The 16,848-nt window shown below is 39.5% G+C and overlaps 1 protein-coding gene across 3 annotated transcripts in view; it reads right to left on the reverse strand.

The window, feature by feature from the left end:
* The window catches only part of ICA1L (islet cell autoantigen 1 like), a 100,164-nt gene that overhangs the window by 50,150 nt on the left and 33,166 nt on the right, over positions 1–16,848 (reverse strand). For all 3 annotated transcript variants that reach the window (XM_030916757.1, XM_010386891.2, XM_030916759.1), the window contains 2 exons: positions 8,260–8,428; positions 4,741–4,813 (listed from right to left, as the gene is read on the reverse strand). In XM_030916757.1, coding sequence (XP_030772617.1) covers positions 4,741–4,813; positions 8,260–8,421 — 235 coding nt within the window. In that variant the 5' untranslated portion in view covers positions 8,422–8,428. The remainder of the gene's footprint in view (positions 1–4,740; positions 4,814–8,259; positions 8,429–16,848) is intronic.

The raw sequence follows: 16,848 nt of genomic DNA on the forward strand, positions 1-16,848 counted from the left end.
TTTCCAGAGACTCTAGTTTCCATAGGTCTAGGGAATCTGGCTTCTTATCAGCACTCCAGATGGTTTCGACACAGTGAATCCATGGACCTCGCTTTGAGAAGGACTGATTTTTAGTGACAAAAATCCCTCAAAACTACAAAACAAAGCCAAAAATGAGGCATTTTCAAATGTGCAGAGATGTATTTTAGGATAATTGCCTCTTACAAAGTATTTGTTTCCTATTTAAACTTGTTAATTCATTCTTGACTCCATCCTGGCTTCAGTTTCCTATGCTCGGTATCCCAGACCCACAGATGTCCACAGTTCTGCTCCAGCAACCCTAAAAACTGTCATCTAGTGCACTGCTGCTCAGTGTGGGCCATGGACCAGTATCGGTCCAGAATCCTCTGTTACCAAGCTGTGACAAGCAAAGAAGTAAGGAAGCTGAGAATAACTGTATAGAGACTTTGAGCATTTTATATTTGTCACATCTAATAAAGTGAGGTTATAATACATTTTTCACGCATTTTATTTCATTTTTCTGAAAGTTATTTTTTTTAAAGATGGGATCTTGCTCTGATGCCCAGCCTGGAGTGCAGTGGCTTGATTATAGCTCACTGCAACCTCAAATTCCTGGGCTCAAGGGATCCTCCTGCCTCAGCCTCCTGAGTAGCTTAGACTACAGGCATGAGCCACAGTGCTTGACTAATTTTTAAAAAATTATTTTAGAGGCAGGGTCTCACTATGTTGCCCATGCTGGTCTCAAACTTCTAGCCTCAAGCCATCTTCCCACCTTGGCCTCCCAAAGCACTGGAATTACAGGCACGAGTCACAGTGCTCAGCTGAAAATTCATTTTTATTGAATTTTACAAAGGTATCAGTTTACAACAGATTGAAAGTAAACCATGCAACAACAAAAAAAAGTCCTTCACCACAATTTAAGAAATACTGATCTAGTGTAAGCTGATCCTGTAACCACAGTAAGACTAATAAGGGGAGAAAACCCACTGCGCTCCAATTATAAGCTTAAAGTACATAACAACAAATGTCATGCCTAATTTCATCCTACTTCATAGAAAATCAAAGTTAAAACTGAAAGGTAAATGCCTATTTGTGGGGCAGCAACAGAACTCAGGCCTCCTCATGCTACCTCCCCACTCCCCCGTCCTCGCCACCATGCCTGTAAGAGTGACCCAAGGAGAGCACAATGGTGTACTGAGGAAGGTGTCTACACAGTCTGTAGTCTCATCTCTAATAAAACCATTAACAACTGACCTGATTCAGAGCAGATGCGGTTTGGGGAGTCATGCTAATTTAATGCTGATGTATAGTTTACACATTTCCTTTGAATCAGAACTTCATAAAATATACCTCAATGAAAATTACTAGGGCCGGGCACGGTGGCTCACGCCTGTAATACCAGCCCTTTGGGAGGCCGAGGCGGGTGGATCACGAGGTCAGGAGATCAAGACCATCCTGGCTAACACGGTGAAACCCCATCTCTATTAAAAATACAAAAAATTAGCCAGGCGTGGTGGCAGGCGCCTGTAGTCCCAGCTACTCGAGAGGCTGAGGCAGGAGAATGGCATGAACCCGGGAGGTGGAGCTTGCAGTGAGCATAGATCGTGCCACTACACTCCAGCCTGGGTGACACAGCGAGACTCCACATCAAAAACAAAACAAAACAAAACAACAACAACAAAAAAAAAAAAACCACCTACTAGAAAATATTCATTTGGGTATAGTGGTTCAGAAAGCACTTTGAATACTTGGAATACTTCATTATCAACTATCAACTGAACATAAATGATCACTGAAGCTTACCTTTATCATTGCAGAAAGGGCAGTCAATGAGGCTGAATCTTTGCTGCTTCTATGTTGAGACCTGCCTGCCAAAATCTACAGAGACCCCTCCCTGACGTGTTCTCCCCACAGTCAAGAGATTCCCATAAAGTTATGGTGCTGGACTAACCTACTGCATTTGTCTGATGTTACTCCCAACAGATGTATTAATACAATTGTCTTCAAGAAATCACGTATTTATACACAATCTTGAAGCGAAAATACACAATTAAATCTATATATGTATATCTCTTCCTTATCCTGAAATGCTCTACCAGAGTGCTAAAAGATCTAGTGATTTCAGGGTATATAAACTTGCTGATTTTCTTCACATTTTCATTTCTAAGACAGGACTCACTTGGTCCAGTGATTGTGATGGCCTTTTACTGCTTGGTAAAATATGTAAGGTCGTTAGTAATCTGACCCCAAATTTCCTTTGTTCCTTTATCCTCCCATTAGTTTCAATGACAAACTCTTCTGTCCATGCAGGCTGTTCTCATTCTTTAAGCTCTTTAAACTCCAAGTCTCTTCTCTACATGTTCAACTTCTATAAATCCTTTAAGTTTTACCTCAATTCCTGTCTATAGAGTTGCCTTTACCAATTACTCTAATCCATGGTTATTTTTCACTCCTAGGAATTCAGTTATGTCTATATCATTATTCTGAACTCAATTACATACTACTTATATTGTCTCTCTTTTTGTTACAAAAAGTTGTTTCTCCAACTATTTCCTTGGGAAAAGCACATGGCAGGTAGTCAAAAAAATACTTGAATAATCACGGTTTATTGGATTTCTTTCTTTAATGGGACAATGTATAAGCTCTGATTATAAAGCGATGAGATTAATTTACATAGCTACATGAGAAAAATTATTGATTCATTGAAATCAAATATTTATCGAGTACTGACTACATGCTAGACATTGTTTCTAGACTGGGGACACAGAAATATAACAGAAAAATTCTGTCCTGGCCGGGTGCAGTGGCTCACGCCTGTAATCCCAGCACTTTGGGAGGCCAAGGCGGGTGGATCATGAGGATAGGAGTTCAAGACCAACCTGGCTAAGATGGTGAAACCCCATCTCTACTAAAAATACAAAAATTAGCCGGGTGTGGTGGTAAGTGCCTATAATCCCAGCTACTTGGGAGGCTGAGGCAGAGCACTGCTTGAACCCGGGAGGCAGAGGTTGCAGTGAGCTGAGATCGTGCCACTGAACTCCAGCCTGGGCGACAGAGTGAGACTCCACCTCAAAAAAAAAAAAAAAAAGTCTGCCCTTAAGGAGGGCATATTCTAGTGGTGGGAAGAAAAACAATGGACAAAATATATAGAATGTTGAATATTGTTAACTGGACAGGGAGTTTTGAGAGAAAAGGGTATTGCATTGCATTGTATTGTATTGTATTGTATTGTATTGTATTGTATTGTATTGTATTGTATTTTTTGTATCCTCTGAGGGCAGAGAGTATTGCATTTTAGATATGCAGTTCAGGGAGGGCCTCATTTAAAAAGATGACATTTGACCAAATACCCAAAGGAAGTTAGGGATTCCACTATGCAGATATGCCTACTATGTAAGATATTAACATGGCTAAAGGAGAGAAAGTTTTAGGAGGTGTGATTAGAGAGGTAGCCATGTCCAGCAGGCCCATGGTAATTAAAAAAGGAAAAGTGATCCAAAGATTGAGTTTTAACCCGAACAGGTCCAGGAGAGAAGAGGATCAGCAAAGGCAGGATGCCAAGAAAGAGTGACCAGGAGGAGGAAAACCCAGAAAGCCAAGTGAAGAAAGTGTATCAAGGAATAGGAAATAATCAACTGTGTTAAATAATGTGATAAGCCAGATTTAGACAGGAGTTGGTTAATCATGACCTTGACAAGAGAAATTTGGTGGAGTGATGGGGATGAAAACTTGACTGGATGCCGGGCGCGGTGGCTCACGCCTGTAATCCCAGCACTTTGGGAGGCCGAGGCGGGCGGATCACGAGGTCAGGAGATCGAGACCACAGTGAAACCTCGTCTCTACTAAAAATACAAATTAGCCGGGCGTGGTGGTGGGCGCCTGTAGTCCCAGCTATTAGGGAGGCTGAGGCAGGAGAATGGCGGGAACCCGGGAGGCGGAGCTTGCAGTGAGCCGAGATCGCGCCACTGCACTCCAGCCTGGGCGACAGAGCTAGACGCCGTCTCAAAAAAAAAAAAAAAAAAAATTAGCCGAAAACTTGACTGGAGTGAGTACAAGAGAAAGTGGAAGGAAAGGAACAGAGACCATGCATACAGACAATTATATCACGTTTTTCTGTAAACAGCAGCAGAGGAATGAAATTTAACTGCAAGGGCAAGTGGGAGTCAAGAAAGAGAGGTTTAAGTGATGGAAACAAATCCATTTCAGATGCTGGGCAGGCCCAGGCATGGTGACTCACACCTGTAATCCCAGCACTTTGGGCGGTCGAGGCAGGAGGATCACTTGAGACCAGGAGTTTGAAACCAGTCTGGGCAGCGTAGTGAGACCCTGTGTCTACAAAAAAGTACAAAAATTAGCCAGGTATAGTGGTATACAGGTATACACGCCTGTAATCCTAGCTACTTGGTAGGCTGAGGCGGGAGGATCACTTGAGCCCAGGTGGTGGAGACTGTAGTGAGCTGTGATCGCACCACTGCACTCCAGCCTGGGTGACAGAGAAAGACCCTGTCTCAAAGAAAAAAAAGAATATCAGCAAAACATAAATCTGGGTTAGAGGATTTGATTAACTGAGGAGAAAAGAGAGAATACTGGGGTGCCTTTGAGAACACGTCACTGTAAATATTCATATTCTGCCATAAGATGCTATTCACAAAATTGTTCTACTATTAAATCTTTCATTTTAAAAAATGCTAATATTTATTTTAAATGGGAATTATCAGATAGATATCTATGATTTCATACCATTGAGTCTTAGTTGGTATTTCTCGACTATCTTCAGAAGTTCAGTGCATGTCTCTTGAACGGAGTGAAAAACCTTGAGATATAAATTTTATTAGGACAATTTAAAGAACTAGAAACAAACATATGTTATAAGCACTCCAAAAGCATAACATTTTCTTGTAAGTATTATGTCTGTTTTAAAAACATTACGTCTATTTTCCTTGGCTATGACATGTGCTTTAGTTTTGGTTTTACTTCCTATGTAGAAAGCACATTCCTCCATGAGAGCTGGAAAAAATGATAATAAATATATGGGAGCAAACAAAAAATTAAAAGTGACAAGTTTGTCCTCATCTCAGCTCCAAACAATCTAAATAACAAAAACATAAATCTAATATAAACTGCATCAAATATTGCCAACCACAGATGAACAGAGTGTAGATAACCTTACAAAGTGTTAACTCCGAGTCTGGCTTTTCTTCCATACTGGTCTAAGCAAAACAGATTAGTGAATTTACTATAAAAATTAAATAATGTATTATAACATCAAATATAAATTATTTTTAGATTTTTTTTAGAATTTTCTATAGATATTAATTCTTTCATTACTACTGCTGCTAATTGCTAACAGAAAAGGAAATATCCAGTAGACTCTCGTTTCAAAATTAAGCACATGAAAATCTGAGATGAGGCCACACTATATACATGACATAACTCTTCAACAAATTAATACATGTAGGTGTTCCCAGATAAACAAGCCAGCATAAGTTTTAGAGTATAACTACAATGAGGATTTTTTTTTTTTTTTTTTGAGGTGGAGTCTCACTCTGTCACCCAGGCTGGAGTTCAGTGGTGTGGTGCGATCTCGGCTCACTGCAACCTCTGCCGCCTGGGTTCAAGCGATTCTTCTGCCTCAGCCTCCTGAGTAGCTGGGTTTACAGGTGCCTGTTACCATGCCCAGCTAATTTTTGTATTTTTAGTAGAGACAGGGTTTCACCATCTTGGCCAGGCTGGTCTTGAACTCCTGACCTCGTGATCCACCTGCCTCAGCCTCCCAAAGTGCTGGGATTAGATTTTTTTTTTTTTTTAATAGCAAGGCCTATCTGTTCAGAATCTACACTAAAGAATTTTTTTTTTTTTTTTTTTTTTGAGACGGAGTCTCGCTCTGTCTCCCAGGCTGGAGTGCAGTGGCGCGATCTCCGCTCACTGCAAGCTCCGTCGCCTCCCGGGTTCACACCATTCTCCTGCCTCAGCCTCCTGAGAAGCTGAGACTACAGGTGCCCACCACCACGCCCGGCTAATTTTTTTGTATTTTTAGTAGAGATAGGGTTTCACCGTGTTCGCCAGGATGGTTTCGCTCTCCTGACCTCGTGATCCGCCCGCCTAGGCCTCCCAAAGTGCTGGGATCACAGGCGTGAGCCACCGTGCCCAGCTACACTAAAGAATTTTTATGTGACTTAGTTCAAAAAGACCTTGGTACTGCTATATAATACTAAGCCCTAACCTTTTGATTTTTCAGATGCCTAATATCATCAAGAAGCCTGAACATTCTATCTCTGGAGCAGTTTTTATTATTATTTTTATGTTTGATCAAACCTAAAGAAGATAGATAATAAACACGAAAATCGTAAAAGGAGGAGCAGGCATCGATTTTCCTTATGACTTTAGACATATTTGAAGTGCATTTGGTATCTGGATTTGGCAATTGTAAAATCTGTTTTAAATGCATACGGAAGAAGATTAGAAAAGAATACAAAAGACTGGGCACGGTAGCTCATGGCTCCTGCCTGTATCCCAGCACTTTGAGAGGGAGGCCGAAGTGGGTGGATCGCCTGAGTTCAGGAGTTAGAGACCAGCCTGTCCAGCATGGTGAAACCCTGTCTCTACTAAAAATACAAAAATTAGCCAGCCATGGTGGCAGGCTCCTGTAATCCCAGCTCTTTGGGAAGCTGAGGCAGGAGAATCACTTGAACAACCCTGGGGGCAGAGGTTGCTGTGAGCTGAGATCATGCCACCGCACTCCAGCCTGGGCAACAGGCTTTTTTTTTAAAAAAAAAAAAAAAAAAAAAAGAATATAGAAAAGATAGTTCTACTAAGATGACGTGATTATGCTTGATATTTTTTCCAGAGGTTTATGTACTATTTTTATTTTTATAATAAAACTGTTTCTCATTCTTAAAAAATACAAATGTGGAAGACAGTTCTTGGTTGATTCCAAATACTTATCTAATGGCCAGATTTACACTGAATATAAAACATGTCACCCACAGATGACCTAACAATGTAAAACAATACCAAAACCTCATACATTCCCACTTCGATGGGAATATATCTGGAACAAGTTCCTGTTGCGTTATAACATACAACACTAATAATAATAAAGTCTTCATTTTTACACATTTGTCACTGAATCCTAGCAATACTTTTCAATACAAATAGTAAAATCTTGTTAAATTTTTTATCTATTTCCATATTTGTTTTGGCAGTAAGTTTACTTTTTGCAGAATGAAAATACTTGATCAAGACCAGCTTAATTAGACCCGTATTTTTAAGAATCCCACCATAATGATTATATTCCAAGTATAACAGAATCCCTGCTTAGAAATATTTGTAAGAGTTAGCTTAAACTAGTATATATATATGTTGAGTTAGTAAATCTGCATTTAAAAATTCAGACATTTGAGCTGGGCATGGTGGCTCACACCTGTAATCCCAGCACTTTGAAAGGCTGAGGCAGGTGGATCACCTGAGGTCAGGAGTCTGAGACCAGCCTGACCAACAGGGAGAAACCCTGTCTCTACTAAAAATACAAAATTAGCTGGGAATGGTGGTGCATGCCTGTAATCCCAGCTACTCAGGAGGCTGAGGCAGGAGAATCGCTTGAACCCAGGAGGTGGAGGTTGTGGTGAGCCGAGATTGCGCCACTGTGCTCCAGACTGGGCAACCACAGTGAAACTCCGTCCAAAAAAAAAAAAATCAGACTTTTTAATTCATTTATATTATACTCTTCTCTAATTAGCCTAATTACTTTAAACCATTTATTGGTTTAAAATTGTTTCATGGCAATTATTTAAAATAAAAAGCAGTCAAAAAAGGCATTAGGAAATATTTCAATAACTCTATCTTTTAATAAAATAGAAACAATAACTATTATATTCATTCGCTGTTTGATTTTAATTATTTCAATGAGGTATAAGATTTCACATCAAAGTACTACAAAATAGTACGACTTGATATATAATGAGTATATGGTATCAATTGAGAATGTAATTAATTCATTAAGACTTAGCTTAAAAACTATAATATGTGTGCCAGAGAAACTACTTTATTCATATTTTATCTAAGTTAGTGAATACCAATTTTGCAAATTTTCAGTTTGTGAGAACTGTGACCTCCTAGTCAGAGCTCTGATTGACAGCTGGATACAACTAAACATTCTATTATCCCCATAAGCTCTCCAGTGTGAAAACTTGTTGCACTCCCCCTTGGAGCCTCAAATAATAGCCGGTTATATGCAATACATAGAATGCTCAAATTTACCTCAAGTTTAGCATCCAGTTCAGCATCAGACGCCACCAAGTGCTCATCCTCTTTTTTTCCTGTTGCTTTGATAAAGACCTGTTTAGTTTTCCAGTATTTCTTTTGCATTCTGCTGACTACTGACTGATTATCTTCTGGTCTGGGTTGCCCAAAGGAATCCATGGAGTGACTACAATGAAAAGACTAAAATTAAACTTCTTGTAAAAATTCTCAATAATAGGCCAGGCACGGTGGTTCACGCCTGTAATCCCAGTACTTTGGGAGGCAAATCACGGGGTCAGGAGATCGAAACCATTCTGGCTAAAACGGTGAAACCCTGTCTCTATTAAAAATACAAAAAAATTAGCCAGGCGTTGTGGCGGGCACCTGTAGTCCCAGGTACTCGGGAGGCTGAGGCAGGAGAATGGCGTGAACCCGGGAGGTGGAGCTTGCAGTGAGCCGAGATCATGCCACTGCACTCCAGCCTGGTTAACAGGGCGAGACTTCATCTCAAAAAAAAAAAAAAAAAAAAAAAAACCAATAATAAATGTTTAGCTAGCCAATATTTAATCTGACAAATGGAAAAAAGGTACTAAATATAATTCTTTTTTAGAGTCAGGGTCTCGTTCCATCACTCAGGCTGGAATGTAGTGGTGCAATCATAGTTCACGATAACGTGGGCTCAAGCAAGCTCCTGCCTCAGCCTCATGCAGCACTGGGATTACAGGTGTGAACTACCACATCTGGCCCCTACTATTGATGTTCTCAGTCTGACATGCTAATGCTTGCTTTATATGGTCTAAATGTATGTTACAATTTCAACTTGCACATGAAACAGGCAAAAGATTAATATATTTATATTAATTTTAGATGACAAAGGTGATAAAACAAGATTTTGCAGTTATGTCTAGAGAAAATTATATTTTATTTGACTGGTATCTATTTATAGATGTTTATTACTTTCTAAGTTTTGCTTTTGTAATAAAACTGCAAAATAAACTTGTACATACATCTTTACATACTACTATCAGTTACTTAGGAAGATTTCCTATCGTTATAATTGCCATGTCAGACAAACATCCATTTAATATTTTCAGATATGCAGATTCCAACACATACTCTTTAAAAATCACTCAAAGAAATATTTTAATGTCCAATAAATCAACACAAATAAAGTCCTTAGGTATAAGGGAAGATATGTTATAAAAGAAATACAGATGGACATTGTAAAATGTAAACATAAAAATTAACGTATGCCAGGCGTGGTGGCTCATGCCTGTAATCCCAGCACTTTGGGAGGCCAAGGTGGGTGGATCACGAGGTCAGGAGATCGAGACCATCCTGGCCAACATGGTGAAACCCTGTCTCTACTAAAATACAAAAAATTAGCTGGGCGTGGTGGCATGCACCTGTAATCCCAGCTACTCAGGAGGCTGAGGCTGGAGAATCACTTGCACCCAGGAGGCAGAGGTTGCAGTGAGCCAAGATTGCATTACTGCACTCCAGCCTGGTGACAAAGCAAGACTCCGTCTCAAAAAATAAAATAAAATAAAATAACCTCTAAGAAGTTATTCTTAACAAGGTTAACATAGCTACATAAGGAAATGCAAATGTGAAAAGTATTTCTTAAGGATATATAAAAAGAATAAATACTAATAACAGTTTGGATCTAAAGCTCAAATTATTGCAACAAACTGTAAGAGTAGGAACAAAAGGGAAATACTAAAGTATGTGACTCATTCGTTATTTCCAGGCACATTGATAGACACTAGTGTATTTTTCATGTTAGTAAAGAAATAGAGGTTCATTTTCTTTTAATTTTAATTACTAATTAAATCAAAATAGAATGTTTAATTTCCAAATTACTAGGGGTAAAACAAAAGAGCCAGAAAAACTTGAGCAAAAGCAAAAGACTGAGTGGGAAAAACAGGAGTAAGGCATATAACACAAAGTACAAAACAAGAAGATGGAAGAAGAACAATTATATTATTTAGTATGATAGATGCAAACTTCTTTTTAAATACAAAGAATCTCAAATCATAAAAAACAAAAATCGAAATCCAACTATACGCTATTTGAGATCTACTTAAAGCAAAATGACACAGAAGCATAAAAATAAAGATATGGCCGGGCGCGGTGGCTCAAGCCTGTAATCCCAGCACTTTGGGAGGCCGAGACGGGCAGATCACGAGGTCAGGAGATCGAGACCATCCTGGCTAACACGGTGAAACCCCGTCTCTACTAAAAAAAAACTACAAAAAACTAGCCTGGGCGACGTGGCGGCGCCTGTAGTCCCAGCTACCCGGGAGGCTGAGACAGGAGAATGGCGTGAACCCGGGAGGCGGAGCTTGCAATGAGCTGAGATCCGGCCACAGCACTCCAGCCTGGGTGACAGAGTGAGACTCCGTCTCAAAATAAATAAATAAATAAATAAATAAAAATAAAGATATGAGTTAAGATATACCAGGTAAATAGAAACGAAATGAAATTAGAATAGCTATATTAGTATCAGACAAAGTAGATTTAAATAAAAAGCATAAAATAGAACAAGGGCAAGCTGTAAAGTCCACAAAGTGGCCAATTTTCCAGATATCCTCTGGATTATTAACCTTTGGATATCCTCCTACATTCCTGGGCAGTATATATTAGTCACCATTTAATTGCCAAATCTCTTCATATGTTATCCTGGATAATTTGTCTGTACATTATTTGGAATAGAGAGGGAATTTAATTTGGGTACCTAGGGAACATGGATTTGATATAAGCATTATACTGTTCTGACACATCAAGTGTCTTGAGAGAAACTTAGCTTTTCTTTCCCATCCAGTTTCTTTCTGCTTTTGGTTGCTCTCAACTGCTTTCAGTCCTCCTCCTCCTTCCCTCTCCTCCCAATTTTGTAAGAATTATCAGCAGTCCAACCATATGACAGACTGTTAATCTCCTTTACTAAACTGACTGCAGGTTTAAGCTCAATTAGGAGAACAAAATACTAGGGAGTATCAGGAGAGAATACCTCTTCCCTGCGTCAACTTCCATGTTGATGTAGTTCAAACAATATACTCCTGTCCTCGCAACCACTCTCTCAGTATCTCTTTGGGAGAGAAAGAGTAACTTATCTGATTGGACATCAAAAATTCGACTCCTCCATTTCTGGAAACTATCTTGCCTACAGAGGGCACATGGTCCCTGGCAAAGGCAAAAAGTGACCGGGAGGATAAATCTGTAAAAGGTGGGATTTGCACATTTGTGGTTTTTATGACTGAGGGCACTGCTAAATCTGCTTACCACTGGGGGTAGGTTAGGCAGGAAGCCAAGTCTTACTGGCTTGACATAGATAACAGAGTTCAAGGCTGGCAGAACTATCAGATATTTAGGAGAGATTTCATAAAAGGGAGGGAGCCAAAGAGGAGGAAACCCCAAAATTTGTATATAAAATCCTCCCAAGACCTGTGCTAATCACTAAACTAATCATGAGGCAAGGGAGGGAAACCCAAGAATCATGGCAGAAAATCAGTCACTGAAAAATGAAATAACTAAGCAAAGATTTCAGCACTACCACTACAGAGGAGACAGTTTGGAGTCTGAGTTCAGTCAAGTTAACTGGATTCTAAAATAAAAATTCTTTTTCAGAAAAGCAAAACAGAATCCTCAATCTCTCAAATGTATCATTCAAAATCCCAAGTATCCAATCATAAAAACACTAGACATATAAAGAAATAGGAAAATGTGACCTATACTCCAGTGGGGAAAGGACAGTCAATAAAAACAGACCCTAGAGATTTCCCAGACACAGGAGGCTGAGGCAGGAGAATCGCTTGAACCTGGGAGGTGGAGGTTGCAGTGAGCCAAGATCGTGCCACTGCACTCCAGCCTGGTCAACAGAGTGAGACTCTGCCTCAAAAAAAAAAAAAAAAAAAAAAGATTTCCCAGATATTGCAATTATGAGATAATTATTTCAAAGCAACTATTATTAACATATACACAGACTTAAAGTAGGATGTATGCACAATAAATGAACACACTGAAAATATCAGAAAACAAGTAAAACTGAAACTCTCCAGTTACAAAGTTCAGTAACTGTAATTTAAAATTCGGCCGGGCGCAGTGGCTCACGCCTGTAATCCCAGCACTTTGGGAGGCTGAGGCGGGCGGATCACGAGATCAGGAGATCGAGACCGTCCTGGCTAACCCGGTGAAACCCCGTCTCTACCACAAACACAAAAAATTAGCTGGGCGTTGTGGCAGGCGCCTGTAGTCCCAACTACTCGGCAGGAGAATGGAGTGTACCCGGGAGGCAGAGGTTGCAGTGAGTCGAGATCGCACCACTGCACTACAGCCTGGGCGACAGATATAGGCTCCGTCTCAAAAAAAAAAAAAAAAAAAAAAATTCACTGCAGTTGGGTGTGGAGGCTCACACCTGTAATCCCAGGATTTTGGGAGGCTGATAAAAGAGAATCTCTTGAGCCCTGGAGTTTGAGGTTACAGTTAGCTATGATTATGCCACTGCACTCCTGCCTGGGTGACAGAGTGTGTGACAGACTGCCTCTTTAAAAAATAACTGGACAGGATTAAGAGCAAACTGAAGATGGCAGAAATTCTTCTTACCAAAAATTACCAATCTAAAAACTGGGGTGGGGGGTGGGGGGTGGGGGGAGGAAGGAGGAGAACCAAAAGACGAGATAGAATGGGACAGAAAAATATTCAAAGAAATAAAACATCCCCAAATTACTGAATGACATTAATTTACAGATCCAATAAGCTAAATGACAAACCCCAAGCAGGATAAATACAAAGAAAACACAAATAGACACATCATAGACAAACTGGTTAAATCCAGATAGGAAAAAAAAAAAAGATAGCAAAGAAAACCTATCTTGAAAGCAACAGAGAAAAATGGCGTATTACACACAAGGTAACAAAAACACAAACAGGTCAGTTCTCAATAAAAACAAAAAAAGTCAGACTAAATGGAAGGATATATTTAAGGTATTGAGAGGAGAAAAACCTGTTGACCCCCAATTCTACATCTATTGAAACTGTCCTTTTAAAAATGAAAGTGGCGGGAGCACAGTGGCTCAGGCCTGTAATCCCAGGACTTTGGGAGGCTGTGGGGGACGATCACTGGAGCCCAGGAGCTCAAGACCAGTTTGGTCAAGATGGCAAGACTCCATGTCTACAAAAAAATAAAAGAAACATTTAGCCACATATGGTGGTGTGAGCCTGTGGTCCCAGCTACTCAGGGGGCTGAGGCAGAAGGATTGCTTCAGCCCAGGAGTTTGAGGCTGCAGTGAACTATAATCGCACCACTGCACCCCAGCCTGCGCAACAGAGTGAGAGTCTGTCTCTAAAAAAATAAAAAATAAAAAAATAAAAAGAAGGAAAGCAAAATAAAGATATTTTCAAATAAAGCTCTGAGAGACTCCCTGATCAGATCTGGAGACTTTCAGAAATACTAATGTCACAGACATTATGTACACCACAGCTGAACATATTTAAAAATACGGTATACATACTCAGTGGAATACTATTCAGCCTTTAAAAAGAAAGAAATCCTGTCATTTGTGACAATATGGATAAACCTGAAAGACAAATACCACATGATCTCAATTACATGTAAAATCTAAAAAAGTTGAACTAATAGAAGTACAGAGTAGAATGGTAGTTACCAGAGGCTGGGGAGAGGGGTATTGGGAAGACGTTTGTCAAAGGACACAAAATTTCACTTAGAAGGAGTAAGTTCTATTGTACAACAGAGGGACAATAGTTAATAACAATGTATTACATTCTCCGAGGTCTATTGTACAACATGGGGACTATAGTTCTTAACAATGTATTATATTTTTGGAGGTCTATTGTACAACATGGGGATTATAGTTAATAACAATGTGTTATATTCTTGGAGATCTCTATGAAGCAGGATTTTTAGTGTTCTTACCAGAAAAAAAAGATGATGTAATACATATGTTAATTATGTTGATTTAGCCATTCCACAGTGTTTCAAACGTAATGTACATGACAAATATATACCATTTTCTCAATTAAAAACAATTTTTGAATTAAAAAGGGTAATAAATTCTTCAGTCTTAAGGAAAATTACACCAGATAATTTGGATTTATAGAAAAGAATGGAATGATCATAATTGGTAAATGTCCTCAGAAATGTCCTCAGAGCTATTTCTTTCTTAATTTCTTCACATTATATAACTTTTACATGCATAGAGGCCGGGTGTGGTGGCTCACACCTGTAATCCCAGCACTTTGAGAGGCTGAGGTGGGTGGATCGCTTGAGCTCGAGAGTTCAAGACCAGCGTGGGCAACATGGCAAGATCCTTTCTCTACAAAAAGTACAAAAATTAGCTGCGCATGGTGGTTGGCACCTGTAGTCCCTGCTGCTCGGGAGGCTGAGGTGGGAGGATCACTTGAGACTGGGAGGTGGAGGTTGCAGGGAGCCAGGACTGTGCCACTGCACTCCAGACTGGGTGAAAGAGGCAGATCCCGTCTCAAAAAACAAAAACAAAAAACCCTACCATACACAGACAACAATAAAATAGCAGCTCAATTATCAATTCTGCCATTTTAAAAAACATCATTGATATGTTTACCCATTCTTTACCACCTCACTCCATCATCATCATCACATGGTTCTTTTCTATAAAATTTACATACACTGACACCTCTAATTTTTAGCTATATACTTTTTCATTACTTATTTTACTTACAGATTCAGGGTCTCACTCTGTTGCCCTCGTTAGGGTACAGTGGCACAATCATAGCTCACTGCAGTCTCAAACTCCTGGGCTCAAGTAATCCTCCCAACTAAGCTTCTGGAGTAGCTGGGACCACAGGAAACACACCATCATGCCTGGCTAATTTATTTTTATTTTTGTAGTGACAAAGTCCCACTATGTTGCCCAGGCTTATTTATTTTTAATTGACAAGTAAAAATTGTATATATTTATGATGTATAACATAATGTTTTAAAATGTGTATACATTGTAGAATGGCTAATCTCCTTGGTTAAATTTATTCCTAAGTATTTTGATTTTTTTACTAGCTATTGTCAATGGCATTGTTTTATTGATTTCTTCTTCCTTTTTTTTTGAGATGGAGTCTTGCTCTGTTGCCTAGGCTGGAGTGCAGTGCTGCTGCAGCCTCCACCTCTGAAGTTCAAACAATTCTCCTGCCTCAGTCTCCTGAGTAGCTGGGATTACAGGTGCATGCCACCACGCCTGGCTAATTTTTGTATTTTTACTAGAGATGGGTTTCACCATGTTGGCCAGGCTGGTCTCAAACTCTTGAACCTCAAGTGATCCTCCCACCTTGGCCTCCCAAAGTGCTGGGATTACAGGCGTGAGAGACTGCACCTGGCCAGATTTATCAGATAGTTTGTTGTTAGCATGTAGAAATGCTACTGATTTTTTTTTTTTTTTTTTTTGGAGGTAGAGTCTTACTCTGTTACTCAGGCTGGAGTGCAATGGCATGATCATGGCTCACTATAACCTCAAACTCCTGGGCTCAAGCAATCTTCCCACCTCAGGCTCCCAAGTAGCTAGGACTACAGGTCGTGCCACCACACCTGGCTAATTCTTTTATTTTTTGTAGAGATGGGCATCTCACTATGTTGTCCAGGCTGGTCTCAAACTCCTGTCCTCCAGTGATCCTCCTACCTCAGCCTCCCAAAGTCCTGGGATTACAAGTATAAACCACCATGTCTGACCACTACTGATTTTTGTGTTAATTTTGTATCCTGCAACTTTACTGAATTTATTACTTGTAATAGTTTTTCGGTGGAGTCTTTAGAGTTTTCTAAATATAAAATCATGTTATCTGCGAACAGACGATTTAACTTCTTCATTGACAATCTGAAAGCCTTTTCTTTCTCTTGCCTAATTATTCTGGCTAGGACTTCCAATACTGTGTTGAATGGAAATGCTGAAAGTGGGCATACTTGTCTTGTTCCTGATTTCAGAAAAAACTTTCAACTTTTCACTGAGCATTATGTTAGCTATGGGCTTGTCATATAAGGCCTTTATTATGTTGAGAGACATTCTTTCTCTACCTAATTTGTTGAGTGTTTCTATCATGAAAGGATGCTGAATTTTGTTGAATGCCTTTTTTGTATCTATTGAGATAATTATAAAGTTTTTGTCCTTTATTCTGTTAATATGGTGTATCACTGCTGATTTGCATACGGTGAATATGCAAATTCACAGGGATAAATCCCACTTGATCATGGTGAATGACCCTTCTAATGTGCTGTTGAATTTGGTTTGCTAGTATTTTCTTGAGGATTTCTGCATCTATGTTTATCAAGGATATTGGCCTATAATTTGCTTTTCTTGTACTGTTTTTGTCTGCCTTTGGTATCAGGCCTTTGTAAAATTAGTTCGGAAGATCTCCTTCCTTTTCAATTTTTTGGAAGAGTTTCAGAAGGATTGGTTTTAATTGTCTAAATGTTTGGTAGTATTCAGCAGTGGCATCATCAAGTTTGGGCTTTTCTTTAATGGGAGACTTCTTATTACTGATTCAATCTCCTTACTCATTATTGGTCATTTCAAATTATCAATTTCTTCATGATTTAGTCTTTTTAAGTTGGTATGTGTCTAGGAA

The sequence above is a fragment of the Rhinopithecus roxellana genome, chromosome 14 (genome assembly GCF_007565055.1).
Source record: "Rhinopithecus roxellana isolate Shanxi Qingling chromosome 14, ASM756505v1, whole genome shotgun sequence".
Classification (NCBI taxonomy): domain Eukaryota; kingdom Metazoa; phylum Chordata; class Mammalia; order Primates; family Cercopithecidae; genus Rhinopithecus; species Rhinopithecus roxellana.